We start from the raw sequence: 17,078 nt of genomic DNA on the forward strand, positions 1-17,078 counted from the left end.
ATATATATATATACCGTTAATTTGAAAAGACAGAACTCAGATGTCAGTGACCCCTTACAGATCACTTAAATATACAATGTATACAATATAATATATAACAAATGGTGTACTGGTGGAGGCTGAGGCTCTAGCCTTTGCATGGCTTGCTACAAAAGCTCTCTTGAAGTGTTTGGCTTCTGCTGGCTCTTTGACTGTGTCAATGCCAAAATCATTAAGGCTGGACCTAAACCTATTCTTCTGCACTTTGTGTTCTTCGTCTGGCTATGAGATCACATTTGGTTCCGTCTTTGTGTAGCTTATCAGGGTGTGTACTTGATGTCTTTACACGTTCTGCATTTTGTCTGCTTTTGGCAGTGTGCTTCTGCTTCTTGTGTGGCTGTATATGTTGTTGTTGCTGAACTCTCAAAGCGAAATGGAGCGACTGTGATTCTAGCAGACCCATGTTGGCCCTAGCAAGTGTGGTTAGCCAATCCACCATGATCTGTTAGCATTTACTGCCCAGACCCAGACAGCTGGAAAGGGTTTGGTTCCTGAAGTGGAACCATAATTAGCTTTTGATCTGTCCTTATCTGCAATGCAAAACGTGAGAACACCATCTCACAGCTCTTTCTGCTACGGATGGTCCTTGTGCATTGATGTGTATATTGTGACTGTGACCTGACTTGCTGTTTTGGTGCAAATTGGGGCACATCATGATGACTCTAGTTCTTATACATACTCTTTGGCAGAGATCGGAAATCTGAGTGGGCGGATATTTCTTTGATACACAAGTATCTGACCTGAAAGGAAATAAAGCTTTTAGAAATCATCCATCTGTTATATACCAACACAGCCTGAGAGCCATACCTATTAACAGGCCTCAGCTTACATCATCACTGAAATGCTACTTAGAAAAAGTTTTATTAGCTCCATTTCCAAGTGAAGCACTGTGTCAGTAAGGCTGATGTAATCAATGGAATTTAAATGGAGTTTCAGACATTTACAGACATGATCACTTCATCCTAAGTGAAATTCTAGTTTATAAGGAGCCTGGGCTGTTCCTATTTCTCCCATTGTAAGAAAAAATAACTAAAAAAAGGTTAATGTAGGAAAGTTGTGCAGTTGAATCATTAAAAACGATACCAATATTTTCCTACATCAAGCAGGTTTAGGACAGAAAGTGTTCTGACGGCCGACTGGTGAGTGGCCGGATGTTCTGATCATCTCATTGGGTTCTGCATTCATGGATGTCTTAAATTAACATAAAACAGTATTAGTCTTATAACTGGAGTAAACATGCCTGCTAACCCCCTAAAGTGCTGCATCAGTAGTCATTAGAGCAGTGGTCTCCAACCCTGCTACTGGAGGTCCGCTGCCCTGCACATTTCTGTGTTTCCCCTGCTTTGATACACCTCACTCGAACTCAGTAAGGACTTGTTAATGAGTTAATTTAGTTGGGTCAAGTGTGCTGGGAGCAGAGAAAGCACTAAAATGAGCTGGAAGTGGACCAGAGATGGAGACCACAGCACTAGAGCAAGACTTTCTAGCTTTGGAGGTGTGTTGAAGGTGGAAAGACCTAGTGGGACAAACTACAAACACTTTTGGGCTTTTGGGATTACAATCAATTCTATTTTATATATATTATATATATATTATACCCCATTAGACATGGTGGCAATAGGCTGATGAGACAGGGACTGAACGCTTTCATTAGAAGGGGTGTTCAAAACATTTGGACATAAGCATATGGAATGGCCACCTGTATTGGGTGTCTTTCTCTCTCTCACTCACATTCACTCTGTCACTCTCTTTCAGAGCTATTTTATCAGCCCTTTCTTGCCTCCCTCTATCGCACTGTCATCCCCTCATACTTTGCATGATGATGAAATCCCAGCGCAGCACAATGTAGAACATAATCACTTTATCTGGAGCTGATTTGAGACAAGAACTTGTCCACTTTTCTCCTCGACTCCAGCAAAGAGAACTATCTCTGGCAGAGCACCAAAAGATAATTATACCCCAGAGATGGTAGGGAGGTAGTGTCTGTGTGTGTGCATGTGTGTGTGTGTGCAAGTGTACACGGCCTGTCAATCGGTGTGTGGCTCTGCGCTCCTTCCTACCGCTTTCAAAAGCGCACCACACCAACACACGCAGCCTGCCGAACCACCCCTCTCATCCCTAATGGATGTGTTTGTAAGGAAATGAATAGCTCTTGTTTTCCATTAAGAGCATTGGAAGAAATGGCAGTTTGTGTGCTGTCATGGTAGACAATGTTCGTATTGAAGTTCAAAGGGTTCAGGGAGTACGCTCTCTGGCCTGCAGTAATGACAATCTTCTCTCTGATGTGTTTGATGCACTTTTTTTGTCTCCCTTCATCATCAAATGCCATTAATTGCTCGCAGATGGGTCTCAAACACTGCTTACAGGCAGATGTAGCACTCAGAGTAATTTAGTCGTTTCTGGTTTCTGGGTGGAACCCCCTAATGTCTGGAGTCAGCTACCAAGGCTACTCTGTCTAAGAGCTATTAGTTATCCTGAAAGGTTAGAAAGGATTTTTGTCTTGGGAGACCTTGGAAGATAATTTTCCTTCATAAAGGGGTGGTTCATCTGGTTAATGATAAACATGTTTTGCTGTAAGGGTTTGGGATCAGCATTTAGAATTTGTTGAATTTGTTCATCTTTTTGTCCTAATAAATGTTCTAAAACGAAAAAGCTTGGAAAAACATGAACATTTAAGATGTGTCATTGGAGGGTTGCTTTAGAAGAAGTGCCTTTGATTCCCTAAGGAACCTTTCTATACTGACCACTTTTTTTACTTGATTTGTGTTTGAAAAAAATAACAGCTATAGAAATAATAATAGGTATATTAAAGTACATACAAACGCAAATAAGGTTGTCCCAATCTGATCCAGTGGTTTGGGATCAGGGCTGATCCAGCATGTTTTAATGTATCGGGTACTGGCTGTTTTATTCCAAATCCAGTTTTAAGTCTGGTTATAACCATGGCACTCATAGCACCATCTGGTGTCCTCAAAGCGCCAGTAATGGATATTATTGCCCAGCTGGCAGCACTAAGATCATTCTCAGAAGGTAAATAAAAGAGTTTGCCGTGTGGAGCTATTTTACAGTGGAATATGAAAACAGACCATAACATTGCTTAAACATTCTGTTTTATCGGTGGGAGAAGCGTTTTCTTTTTAAACCAGAACTGAAGAGAGCTTTTAGAACCAGGAGGAGAATCAACACACCACTGTATTGCAATACGGATCGAATCATCAGTTTTCTGAATCATTTCCATTAAAAAAAAACTTCACCTCAAATGATCCAGATTTTTTGCACTTTATTTTGTTGTGAGTGTTCTCTTTTCTACAAATAGAGATTAGGTTGGAAAGCAAATCGAGATAAGGGTGGAGAACTATGAACTGTTCTTTAGGGCAGTGGTTCTCAAACCAGGCCTCAAGGTCCCCCGCCCACATGCTCTCTCTGTCCCTGTGTGTTGGGTTGAAGCAAAAAATCTGGACCACCTAAAGTGAAAGCCATTGCTTTAGGGAACCTTGGGTGGTTCTTTTATTGCATCGCTCCAAAGATCCCTTTAGCCCAAATCTCACACACGTGTCTCAAGCTAATTGAGGACATCTGAGGACAGTCCTCTTTTGGGTGAGGTGTGGTGGATAAGGGCTTGAGCTACCTGTGAGAAAAGTAGATCTTCCGCAGCAGGGCTGGTGACTGCTGATGCAGAGTGAAAGATTCAGGGTGCAAATGTGAGCCTTCAAATGCAAACACTACTAGAGTGCTGACACTGCCCTGAATGGCCTACTTATTTATTAAAAGTGGCACTTTGTTCCTGCTCTGTGCTAAAACGCAGCTACGCTAATACCACCGCCTGCAATCTAGGTCACCTTCCTCTCTCAGCACAGCAAGCATGCGTTCATCTCCGTCTCGCCACTGAAGGAGATTAGTAGCCCACCTCCTTGTGGCAGGTGTGTATAGGGTGGATACTGATGGCACCATGCAATGGCAGTAGCACCTCATGGCAACAGCTGTGCTATATCTCGTGTCTCCTGCCATGTGAACAAAGCTCCTCACTGAGCCCTGGTTTTTATGTCGCGTATATCTGTCTAATAGGTTTACTTACGGTTCCTGAATGGTTCGTGGCTCTTCACATTTACATTATTTGGAGGTTCACACTTGCACGTTTCATTTACAAAGGCATGTTCTTTGAAGAAGCATCTATTGAAAGGTTCCATTTTTCATGGCATTGCTCCAAGCATATTCATAACTAGGTGTCTAAAAACTTTTGAAATGCTCTTAATGACTTTGTTTACACCTTAATCATTTAATTTTGAAGGAATTGTCAAAAATTTCATAAAGGTTGTAACATTGTAACAATGGGTTCTGGTTAGATTTGGTTTCACATTGCAGTTTAGAAAGCACTGAAGAACTTTGTTTCCTGTCATCATCACCTACATGGGCTGTGTCTCCCTCTACTTGACATTGATTGGTTTGTAGAAGGACATGCGTCTGATGTCGGCGTGTTGTCAGTTCGAGAGGTAACCTTTCCTGGAACAAAGGAGTGAACAGATTCAATTAAATACTATGCTGTAAATAATACTGTAGTAACACAGTACTCGAGACTAGTTTAAAAAAAAAGTTTAATGATCCCAAAAGATTCATAATATGTCCAAATGTTTGTGGACACTCTTTTTAATGCATGCATTTATTTACTTTATATTTGCAAATACACACACACACACACACACACATTTAGCTTGTCTAGTCCCTGTATAGAAGAATTCCCAATAGAGACTCCAGAGCAGATAAACATCAAAGCTGTTGGCACCATGCCTAATGCCAGGAGCTATGGAGCAGTGGAACTGTGTTCTCTGGAATGAAAGCGATCTATCCAATACTTTTGGGATGAGATGGGGATGAGGTGTGGTGCGGTGGTGATCATCCAGCATCCCGACCTCAGTAAAGCTCTTGTCATTGAATGCAATCATATCCTCTTTTGATCCTCAGATCAATACCCTTGATTTCAGAAGAAACTATGAATGAGCTACTGCATCTCATTTTCATTTCTTTTCAGGTTGTTTAGTAAGTGATGGAAGTTTGCTTTCCAGTAATTGGTCTGAAAGTCTGAAGCACCCAAACAAACGTCGCAAACAAATGAAACCATGGTTCAATTTGATCCAGATAGAGACCCCGTCTTTTGGATAAGCCACACCTGCTATTTTAGTTAGGACCAAATAAAAAAAGTCCAAAGGCATGGACCAGAGAAGATAAGTGGGAAGGTACCCGTAGACCCAGTTGGGCTTTTTCAGATGACACATCTCTTGTTCCTTTTTTAATAAGATACTGGAGGGACAAGTAAAGCAAAATGGTCTGTGTTGCAGGAAACCATCCGGTCCGACCATGAGACAAGCACATACCCACCCATTTCTGTGTGGCAAAGTTGTGGTCATGACACAAGGATTTCAGGCTTGTGAAAAGCCCTTTATGCTCTGTAGCACTTGAACACCATGATGTCCATTGACGCACTTGTGTGCAGTAGTGACTTGGAATAATATTAAGTATGTTTAATGCATGTGTAGAGGCCACACATCTCTTTTTCATTTGCAGTTTGTGTAATAGTTTGCTAAAATATCTCTGGTGCATCTGTACTTCAGTAACTCTCAGCGGCGGCGTCTCGTTGCACAGCTGTGCCACGTCTCTCTCGTCTCGCCCCGTGATCAAAGTGCTGGTGTCAGTCCGTGGTGTCCCGTGCTCTCTGCAGGGCCTCGGAGCCTGTTACAGCACACTCCATCTGAGGCCTCCGACCGGGCCGTCACGCAATACGCTTCCTGCTATTGATGTTTTATTGAGTGTGGCAGTCGGGGGCTTCAAGGCAGCCATGTTGGTGGGAGACGGGATTGGGGGGCGGTGGAATCGGCTCGACCGCGGAGAGGACTCGCCTTCCATTAACGACTCTAGCAAACATGAGGCTGTCACTTTAGATCATCAGCCAAAACAACTGGAACAAAACCTTGCTCACTGAACGCTACACTAAGGGCGCTTGTTTTCTGTGAAAGACAGTTGTATAGTAGCGTCCAAATTAAGAGTATTAATGTATTAAAAAATTTACACAAGCTGTATAGACCTGTATTATGTGGATTGGTATAAATGCTCTATATATATATATATATATAGCATTTATACCAATCCACATAATACAGGTCTATGTAACTGCAGAATAATAATAATAGGATATTTCATTTAAATGGCACATTCTCAAACTTAACGACTGTGATTTCTTCTTCACCCTTTTCATCCAATTTGGTAGTGCCAATTAACCCACCCACTCGTAACTCCTCCTAGCACTAGCAATGCTCCCAAGACTACAAGGGTAAGGACTTATGACGTTTCCTCTGATGCACGCAATGCCAGCAATAGTGGTAGCGCATTACATCAAGGCAACAGCTTTTTAAAGGCTTCAAATGTTGTGTTTCCAAACAAGCAACCCAATAAACTACCCTCAAAAACAATAATGTAACTAATGCATTATTACATTTGTAATAGTGTAGTGTAGACATAACAATTATTAATAGTTCAATCCAGTGATGGCGCGAATGAACTGAAACAAGCCGTCAAAAGTTTGGGTCATCAATTCCCTTTACAATATAATAGTTCAGTCAAGGAAAAACAACCTCAGCTTATCTAGGACTACATCTCCTCTTGGCAGCAAATATACTTGTTAGCTTTGTAGCAAAATTTCGTCCTCAGACCGTTGGTACTAGAAAAGGTCCTCTAGGCAAATAAGAGGCGGTCCTTGCGCATGCGCTTATCAACAAGGGTTGTCAGCCTGCGAAATTGCCTGTTCTACGCCGGCATGCTAGGCGATCCAGCAAAAAACCTCTTTCTTACACAGCAGTGAATCTAATGAATTCTTTTAGCTCGTTTAGACGATTAGTATTCATGTACATGCTGATTGTAAATTAGAGGAACCAGAATGACCTAATTTACACAGACAAACATTTGTACATATATTCTATAACATATAATGTTTGCTAGGAATGAGGTGCAGTGCGGTCATTCTTTAGGTTCTCATTAGCCATTATGGAGTGTCTTGCCATTTAAATGACATCGTTAGAATTCTGCAGTTCAGTAAAGCAATGTGTGTGTGTGTGTGTGTGTGTGTGTGTGTGTGTGTGTGTGTGTGTGTGAACAGACATCTGCAGGAGAGCAGAGATTTTTCAGAGGAGGAGCTCAGGAGGTTGAGGATCCAGGTGGAAGAGAGAGAGCAAGAGATCCAGCAGCTGAAGGTAAAGCAGTGAATCGGTCAGACAAGATCCTGTCTAGTACTGTATTTATTCCCATTAATAACTTTTATATAGGAGAATTTGAACCTCGTTACAGTTCTATATGCTTTAACTGGTGCTTGATTCTATGTACATTAATTCATTATATGGAAACCAGCAGGGTAACAAAGTCTCTCACCCACTGCACAGCCTGCAGTTCCTTCTCTGCCACCTTACATCGACCAGCAAATTAATCTCTGTTTCCCATTTACTTTTTTTTTTTTTCTTGTCAAGTTGCTATTGTTGCTTTTTGTTGCTATTGTGAATTCTTGTCTAAATTCTTTTTCTGCCGTTCAGTGGAAATGCCGAAATAACAGCATGGTTAGAACACTTCTCAACCAACCAGCTTTTACATATATATATTTTATATATATATTTTCATTAGAAAAAAACACAGTGGACAGTACACTTTAACCACCTATAGATGATCTACTGATATTCAAATTGCTAACAGACTGTCTGGGTAAACTCTGACCAGCCTTAGGGTTAAGGTTAGTGGCGGGTTTAGGGTTTGGGGTAATGAATGTGAATTTAATAAGGTAAGTTAAGTATCTACAAAGCATTGATTATCCAAATAAAAGTTTACCAGAGAAACTGATGAAAAGAGTTGTATTTGGTACTGCAAGCTCTTTAATATAACCTGTTATGGCTTCATTGTGCTCAGTCAGTGCGTTGTGATATAACATAATAACTAGTGAATGAACTGGAAAGGTTATCACGACAAATCACAGGACTTGATCAAGAGTGCAGAATCTACAATGTATGATTATGTTCTGCAGTGCTGTAGGGTTCAAGGTTCACTGTGTGAGTGTGTGTGTGTGCACATGTGTGCGTGTTAATGTTAAAGAGCACCTCGTCACCTCTACTAGGCCATCGTTCATGCCACCATGACTGCTCATCTCCTGCTCTGATTGGCTGCGAGGATTCATGAGCCTTGTACTACACTTCATCACTGTTTATGTACTGAGAGTTAATGAACCCCTCTCTCTCTCTCTCTCTCTCTCTCTCACTCTCTCTCTCTCTTTCTCGGTCTGTCTCTGTCTCTGTCTTTCAGGCTGTCCACAGTTACTCTGCTAATCAGCGAGCACTTGTTAATCAGCTGCGAGGTCGTTCAGAGGTGGAGGAGTAAGTATGCCAAGCAAAAATAGAGAAAGTGTGTGTGTGTGTGTGTGTGTGTGTGTGTGGTAATAGTAATAGAAATAGGTGAAATTGGTCATGTAAGTTTCAGTTGTTGTCAAATTGCTAGAGAGTATATTGTAGAGCTGCATCAACTAATCAACATTAATTGATAGCTGTAATTAAAAGAAATCGCTGTCAATGAAGCAGAATATGGATTATTTGATGAGTTGATGATGTTTACATGTCTCTTTTACATCACATGACTTAGAGAGGAAAAAATACAGACTAGCACAGACTGAGTTCTGCCCAAAAAGTCTAAAATATGGACACATTTCACTTTAACATGCACAGCTAGTGTAGCATCCCCCACTTGATTAACAGCGTGAGACCCTACTGATGATTCATTATAAGTTTATTCTCGCAACCATGAGATGACTGAAGAATGAAGACAATACGTGCAATAAACCACCGTAAGAGCTTGTTCACATGGGAACTAAATTTTAGGTGTGACTTTAAAAGATGCTTTTCAGAATGGAGAATAATAATAATAATAAAAAAAAAAACGTTTTTCTGTATTTGCAAAGCTGTAGATCTGCTCTATAGTCGCACATAGTTGTCAGACCGTTTCTGTGCTTAGTAATATCAGATTTGATTACATTATTTCCCAGACCACACTATCAGATGCCGAAACTCAAATAGGTCGCTGATCCTTATGTAGCGCACTAGGTCATAATATGAACCTATATAGGAATAATATAATAGGAACATAATAGGAATAATATGAGCTTCAACACTACACCCATATAGTGCATTATATTATAGGTTGTCTAATAGAAAACCATTAATTTCAGTCCAGCCATAGGTTGAACGTTTAGTGCACTATTTGGGGGTTGAAGTCATAGTTCAATGATTTATGGTATGCACTACATAGGGAGTAGGGAACCATTTGAAATTCAGCCATAGTGTTTACACAACATTAAAAAATGCTATTTCACATAGATATTCCACTAAACAAACCATCAGTACCAGGAAGTACCATCAGTTCAGAGGGTGTGTAACTATATAACATATTTCAAATAAAGTGCTTTAATTCAAACTCAGTCATACTCAATATTAAACACACTATAAAAAAACAACTATATTACAAGAATGTAACATTATGCAGTATTTTTACTCCAGTATTAATAAGCAGGGTAGCACATGGGCAGTGGGGGCTCAGCTGTTAGAGCTCCAGGCTATTGATGACAGGGTTGTGGGTTCGATACCCGGGCTCGGCAAGCTGCCACTGTTGGGTCCAACTCCTGATATTGATATTCTGTACTCAGCATTAAGCTACTTGGATCAAATAGGGTGTGCCAAAACTGTATTGGGACATGCCTAATCGCAAGACATAAAGCTGCGTGTAACAGTAATAATATCAAAATAACAAAGTAACGGTTCATACAACTAATGATAAAAATGATTGAAAACCAAGCTGTTAATTAGGGATATATAGAAACTGTTCTTTCCACTGCACAGTGTATTCATTCAGTTAGTCTGAATTCGAGCACATAAAGTGACTGTAGGCTGTGTGTGTGTGTGTGTGTGTGTGTGTGTGTGTGTGTGTGTGTATGTGTGTGTGTGTGTGTGTGTATGTGTGTGTGTGTGTACTTTAATGATGATTTCTCTCCTCCTCCTCTTCCAGAGCGCTGAATGATATCATGTGCTTTAATGAAAACAATCAAAAAAAGGCCAGACCACCCATTCATCCCTGTGTCTGTCTTAGGTGACGTCAAGTCCTATAAATAATGAGTGCCCCATTTCTGAGAAAACGATAAACCTCCAAACTAATACTTCCCAGCTAGTACTAAATGATAATCATCACCAGCGAGCTCTCTGCCGGTTTCATTAGAAGAATAAAAAGACTAAATAGCGGATGGGACTGGCTAGAGTACCTTCCTTTATCGCTGACCCTCCTCTTGCCTAGCCCTCATTAAGCACTACGTGCTGGCCTCTGTGCATTCTTAATGACGTACCAGGGTTTGTGTTCATACCCTGCTCATTTGTTTTGACTTCTGTTGGTTTCAAATGCTGTTCCCGGCCTGTCAATCATTTTAATGATAGCATTAGAGGCCTGACAGCAAGATGAATTGCTCTCTTTGTCTATTTTAATAATTGAGAAAATGCTATTCATATAGATCTGTCGATTAGATTTTGATAGAAGTGAATATAATCATCTAAATTGAGATGATAAGGAAGGTAGAGGAAAGCGCCTGCGATTATTTCCGCACTGCACCTTCCATTTTGAAATTTATGATCCTCTTGCTTATTATAATTATGTCTCATTTTCGTAGCTTGAGCTTTTTTTTGCCCTGTGGTTTGTATATAGGCAGATAAGTTATATTATTTGCATGGCTGACAGTTTGTGGCTCATATATCAGCATAATATCATTATGCAATTTTAAAATCTCAATTCAGCCCCTTCCAGGAGAGTGATGTGATGGCAATCAGCACGATGAGAAAGTGTTATTAGGTGTCCTCATGAGCTACTTCTATAAGGGGTCTGTTGTCAGACTATACATCCAGATATTCATTCATATTTTATATATCTATGCAAATGAGAGTTGCTATATTTGAGTATAACCTGAATTAGCAGCTAAAATTAGCCTCTAATCGGCACGCTATTGGAAATGAATGAATAATGAATGAAAGACTTAGGGGCATCCAGCTCTTTATGTGGTCAACCAAATCTCCGGCCTACTTTTTTTTTTTTTTTGCCAGCTCAGAATGAAAGCAGAGGTGGTTAGCAGATAGATTTTAATAGTGATAACAGGGAAGTAATATGTTGTAAAGAAAGACACGGAGTGGCTGAATCTCCTTTTGGGTTTAGTTTTATTTTACTCCATTGGTTCAGCACCTGTTCACACCTCTGACTTTGAAGCTTTAGCGTTTTTTATTTTAAACTACACAGTAGGGATGTAGCAAAGACCATCTTCATCAAGCAAATACAAATAAAAGACCACACTCTCAAAAGTAAAGGCACATAAAAAAGAGTGCTTTCACTGCCACTATATCAGGGGCCCTTTTAGAAAAAGCACTTTTAATGGTTGGTTCTTTAGAGAACCATTTTACCTTCATGTAAGGTAAGCTTGAATGAATAACTCTTAAATTGGTGTAGAACCTTTGAATTGTGTAATGTGAGTTCTTCACACTCTCTCTCTCTCTTTCAAGCATGGTTCTTTATGGAGAATAAATGAAGATCAAGGTCAAAGCTCGAGTCCAAACAAGAGTAAGACTGAGTCAAGACTGACACCCTCTTTAACTGTCTAGATTTCACTGCCAATTTTCCAATTATTTAGCGGAGGCGTTTAAGAGTGAACTACAGACATGTAATTATAATCAAATACACTACATGTCCAAATGTTTGTGGACACCCCTTCTAATGAATGCATTCAGCTACGTTAAGCTGCACCCATTGCTGACACAGATACACACACATACACAGCTTGTCTAGTCCCTGTAGTGAAGCACTGCCAGTAGAATAGGACTCTCTGGAGCAGGTAAAGACAAACATATTGGCACCATGTCTAATGGCAGGTGTGGGCTAGAAGGGTATAAAGCCCCCCCCCCAGCATTGAGCTGTGGAGCAGTGGAACTGTGTTCTCTGGTATGATGGTGCTCCAGGCAATACTGTCGGGATGCATTGGGGATGAGGTGGAGTGGTGATCATCCAAAATCCTGACCTCGCTATGACCTCGCTGAATGCAAAATCTAGTGCGGAGCCCTAGAGAAAGGATAAAAAAACAGGATAAACTATTTTAAAATCTTTGATTTTGGAAGAAACAGTGAATGAGCAGGTGTCCCAATACTTTTGTCCATATGTTCACTGTATGTCCTCTTCTACTTACGGACCTTACAGACACAATGATCTGATTTTAGGTTGCTTGAGTCATACACAGGACATGTAAAAACAAATAAACATACAAAACCAGACTAATAATAACAATAATAGTTTAATAGTATGAGGTCCAAGGCAAGTCTGAGAAAGCGGTGAAAACATCTTGAGGCCAGACTTGAGTTCTACAGCACTACCAAAAAGATCTCATATAGAGACGATTAGTGCCTAATAAACTTATATAAGTTCTTATGCTGTCTATCTCTTGTACTCTTGCATGCTTTTAACACCAGTGTCTGCCTTGTGTCATCTCTGTCATGCAAAAACCTTATATTAGTTGCTGGCAGATGTTCTTTACATTGAGTTCAAATTTCATAGTGAACGGACCAAATAAAAAAAATATATATATATTATGGAAATAGAAGTTTTTGGCCTGACAGCAACAATATATTAGTGTGATACCAGTACTTGTCCAGATGACTTTTCTTGTATTAGCAAGCATCAATAGCATGGGGCTGGAGCAAATCAAGAAAAAAGCATGTGCAAGCTAACCGTCTTCTGCTCATCCCCATACTTCAGAGCAATACTCCCCTGCTACTCTCTCCCACTCTCTCTCTCTCGCTCGTCTCAACAGCTGCTTCGCCTGCAACAATTTGTCAGCACTCACCATAAGGTCGTTAAATCAAGCCACAATTATCTGCTCTTAATTAGCAAACGGCAAGCGATTACAACTGCGGATTACTGTAAACACGAGGCAAGAGACGCTCAGACACCAGAAGGCATCAGCCGCCCCATAATCCAGTCAAGTTGTCATCAAATCCCTGGCTAATTAGTGAAATTACAGGGCTGCTGATTGGAATTCTGAGACCGAGAGGCTTGCAGCCGCATTCCAGTGGCCTTGTAAGTGATCTCTGCTGCGCTGTATATTTTCACTCAATCACATCCTGAATAAACATTAGCTGCCTCAGCTCATTGCTTCTCTAACTCTAGAGAGTTGTTTAAGGTTTTGAGCATTTTCTAGCATCGGAAGCTTCTCCATTTAGTACTGTGTGTATGGAGAGTTTCTGTGTGCGCTTAAAGGGGCTGCAAAATTACTTCACTTACGAACTGGTAGCTTTAGAATCCTTCATGAATCTGCTATATAAAACAGTGTTTCTGGGACTAATCAGGCTTAAGCCACAGTCACATTAGGGCTTGACAACATTTCATAAATATCTATATATTCTGAACTATTTTATACAAGACTTGACCATAATCACAAAAAAATTACCATATTCATAATATCGCAAATGTGTAACTTCGTAAGTAGTAGCTGTGTGCTTGTAATTCCACAATCGAACATGCATGGGTGGTTTTTGTGGAAAAGGTCTGGTGTGATGACACTCAATAGAGTACAGTTATGTGCAGGTTATGCTGTAGAAACATCGCAATAAAGGAAAAGAGCATGACGACTGTATTTCACTATGTCAAACAACATCCAGTGCAGTTTGCTGAGTCAACGAAATACCATGAAGTGTGCAATGATCTCATTTTTATTATTAAAAAACTATAGAACTTAGATATTTACTATTTAAATATCCCTCGTGCTGTGTTTTGGTGTTACAAATAAATACTGCTACTTCAACATTAGAATTTGTTAAGGTTTTTATCATTTTATTGTAGCGAGCCATCTACCAACCCGAAGAGAGCAAGGCCTATTGTGCTCTCTCAGGCTCTGGGTGCTGATAATTCAAACCAGTGATCCTCTGGTAATAGTGGCAGTGACTTAATCCTTAGTCTTAGGCTACACTACTCAGAGTCCCTCCTTCTGCTTATTCTTCATCATGTAGTTACTTGTTTTGCAAACAGTTTTTTAAAACTTCTACCACCTTCCTGAGACAGATCTCAAGAAACCTCAAGAAATGTGTTTAGGGAGTCGTGGTGAAAACGTTAAGAAGAAAACATGTATCTAGTGCTTACTTTATGAAAGATAGCAATCTTCTGCTTACATTTTATTTCAAATCTGTCTTTGATGAGCATTTTCAGTATCAGAACAATAACTAAATTGCCCCCTCCATTAAGACGTGCATCTTAGCAGCCATGCTATGGTGATAGATTAAGAGGAATGTGGTATTGACATTAACACTCACATGCCATGTTTACTTCTGTTTCTTGTTCCCTTTAGAGAGTTTTACACTTGTCTCTCATCAATGAGGAAAATGGTTTCAATTAAAAGGCTACTCGCAGTGACAGGGGATCTATTGTGTTCGGCCTTGTTTATTAATGCTTGGCACGCAAAGAAAGGGGAAAAACACTTGTCTAACTTGGCTGGCAGAATGTTTTGCTGTCCTAATAGATGGATGAAGGATCCAGCTGTACTACATGTTCGAATCAGCAAAGGCTTCATTCAGCTCCAGATCCAGACAGACGGAAAGCAGAGAAGGTGCAATTAGTATACAGTGTACGGCGGAGGTTCATATTTTAAAATTATGTCTGGCACAAACACTGCAGATATTAAATATTTGGCTGATGAGGACTTGGAACAGAGCACGCTGTTTCTGATCTTCTAAATCTCGTCTGAAACTCAAGTACCGAAAGACGACCCCCACCCCCTTCCCCCTTTCTTTTCTTTTAATTCTGAGCTCTTGTACTCTGAACATACAATTTGTATGCTGGGAAATGAGGCCTCATTACTTTGTGCTGTGGATTACTGGGTTATATGGGCCTGGGTCCGTCTAGCTTTCTCTATTAAGAAAAGCTTTTGTTGATCTTGCCTCAATATTTTATTATTTTTTATTTTGTTCTCGGCATCTGGTTTTAGGCCACGTGCTCCACTAGACTGTGCTCTTTAACATTGATTGATAAGAAGCAGTCAGGGCCAAAATTAGTGGACAAGCATTATTATTCCAGAGGGACTGTTATGACTTGTCAAACAGGATCTTTTATATGTAAATCTTCATAATTGCCCACTAGCATCTTGGTCCCGTTTGGTTTTCTCCTCCTTTCTTTTCTTTTTGTGAGTCGTCATCACTAATAGGGTACAAAGTTTGAATATGGAGGGTGGGTTTGGGGGGAGGGCGGTGGTTAGAATTCATTAAAGATGAATATGCAACTCAAGCATGATGGACCTTTTCCCATCCATTGCTTTTTATATAAATTTCATAAAAGACTTGAGTTTTTCTTTACAGGCAAATTAGCATCAGAAATAGTTTAATAAGCGATAAAGTCTGGAGCTGATGATGTCGCTCATAAAACAGCAAAGTACTTAGAAAGTTGCACGGGAATGCAGCTTTTTAACTGGCCGAGTTCATCTGGGCATAAAATAGGCTGTTTGGAGAACCGGAAGAAAAGGCCGCGCTACGCGGCGTGCACTATAGATCGTTAATTAGATGGCCGTCTCTTTTTAAGAGATCTTTTGGGGAGCGAGACATCATTCGCCAAACGTTTTTAATAGACAGTGCATTCTCGCTCTTCTTCTCGTAATATATTTGCTCTTATTCTCATCTGCTCCTGTGCTCATGCTGTTTGGGCTGTTGGCATTTTTTGCCTCATCCACGTTTGTTAAAAACATGCCAGGCGAAAACTTTATATATACACACTATAAACAAGGTCATGCCGTAATGCAACATGCCATCCCTTTCAGAAGACGCTGATTCTCCGCTCTGCTATTTAAAAGCAGTCATCAAAGAGACTTGTGTTTCTCTCCTCTTTTCTTATCCTCTGTATTTCATGTGTAGGAATGTGTGCAAGAACCCGCTGGCCAAGAACCAGAGCAGAATGGAAGAGATGCAGTCAAGGTTAAGATCCGACGAGTGTCCATCGAGTTGCTAAATCAACAGGTAAAACGCAAGGCAAGGCAAGGTGCATGGATCTAAAGCACCACCTCACTTTAACATTTAAAGAGGGCAGGACAGTAAGTTCTGCTGGAGTTTGTTGTCCTCATAGTAAGACCTTTCTTAAAGGGTCTTTATCCCACATTCTTCTCGTATTTGATATTTCTCCATGAGGTCCACTTTTGTGGTGTCTTCTGAAAGGGATGGCATGTTGCATTACGGCATGACCTTGTTTAAACAGCACAGAACCACTGTTCCTCTGCTCCTGACAAAAAGGTGCAAACAGTGACAAAAGGTAGGCTGTTTTCATTTTGGAAAAGTGACAGAAGGGCTTCCTCCCAACAGTTAAATAAACCTTTCTTTCTTATCTGCTCACATTCATTTAGTCACATATTGGTAGCATTCCACTGGTAGTAGCCCCAATTGCTTATCAGCTCTGCGAATATTTAAGACTTAGAAGCCTTTATTGTTACAATACTTAAACACTCATTAAGTACAATATGTCTGAAAGGTACATCCCAGCTTCAAAAAGCCACGGTCAGAGCGCAGGGTTAGCCGTACTACAGTGGCCCTGGAGCAGTAAGGGTAAAGGGCCTTGCTCAAGGATGAAACAGGGGCAGCTTAATAGATCTGGGTATCAAATCCACAACCTTGTGATCAAACAAGATCACAGAACCAAACCAATGAGCTACCACTGCTGAGATCATGAACTACAGAGAGTAAACAAAGGTAGAACATAAGAAAGGACATTGTAAGTATTTGGACACAGCCGAGAACAGAGAGTTGTACCACCTCATTAGGGGAAAGTAAGCTTTGTCAACTCAGTTCTCTGTAACTCTGTTTGAGTTGCTTTTTAGCTGGTTTTGGAGAAGCAGCTCCACATGTGATGAAGAAAAACTCTGCCTTTTAATGTTTGTTAAAAAATTCTAGTTGCTGGCACACAGTTGATTCACCATGTTG

At 40.4% G+C, this 17,078-nt stretch overlaps 1 protein-coding gene across 1 annotated transcript in view; it reads left to right on the forward strand.

The window, feature by feature from the left end:
- The window catches only part of LOC140564368 (uncharacterized), a 179,097-nt gene extending 162,586 nt beyond the window's left edge, over positions 1–16,511 (forward strand). The window contains exons 29-31 of the mRNA XM_072689769.1: positions 7,184–7,277; positions 8,368–8,438; positions 16,023–16,511. Of these exons, the coding sequence (XP_072545870.1) occupies positions 7,184–7,277; positions 8,368–8,438; positions 16,023–16,116 (259 nt within the window). The 3' untranslated portion in view covers positions 16,117–16,511. The remainder of the gene's footprint in view (positions 1–7,183; positions 7,278–8,367; positions 8,439–16,022) is intronic.
- Positions 16,512–17,078: the final 567 nt, after the last annotated feature.

The sequence above is a fragment of the Salminus brasiliensis genome, chromosome 1 (assembly GCF_030463535.1).
Source record: "Salminus brasiliensis chromosome 1, fSalBra1.hap2, whole genome shotgun sequence".
Classification (NCBI taxonomy): domain Eukaryota; kingdom Metazoa; phylum Chordata; class Actinopteri; order Characiformes; family Bryconidae; genus Salminus; species Salminus brasiliensis.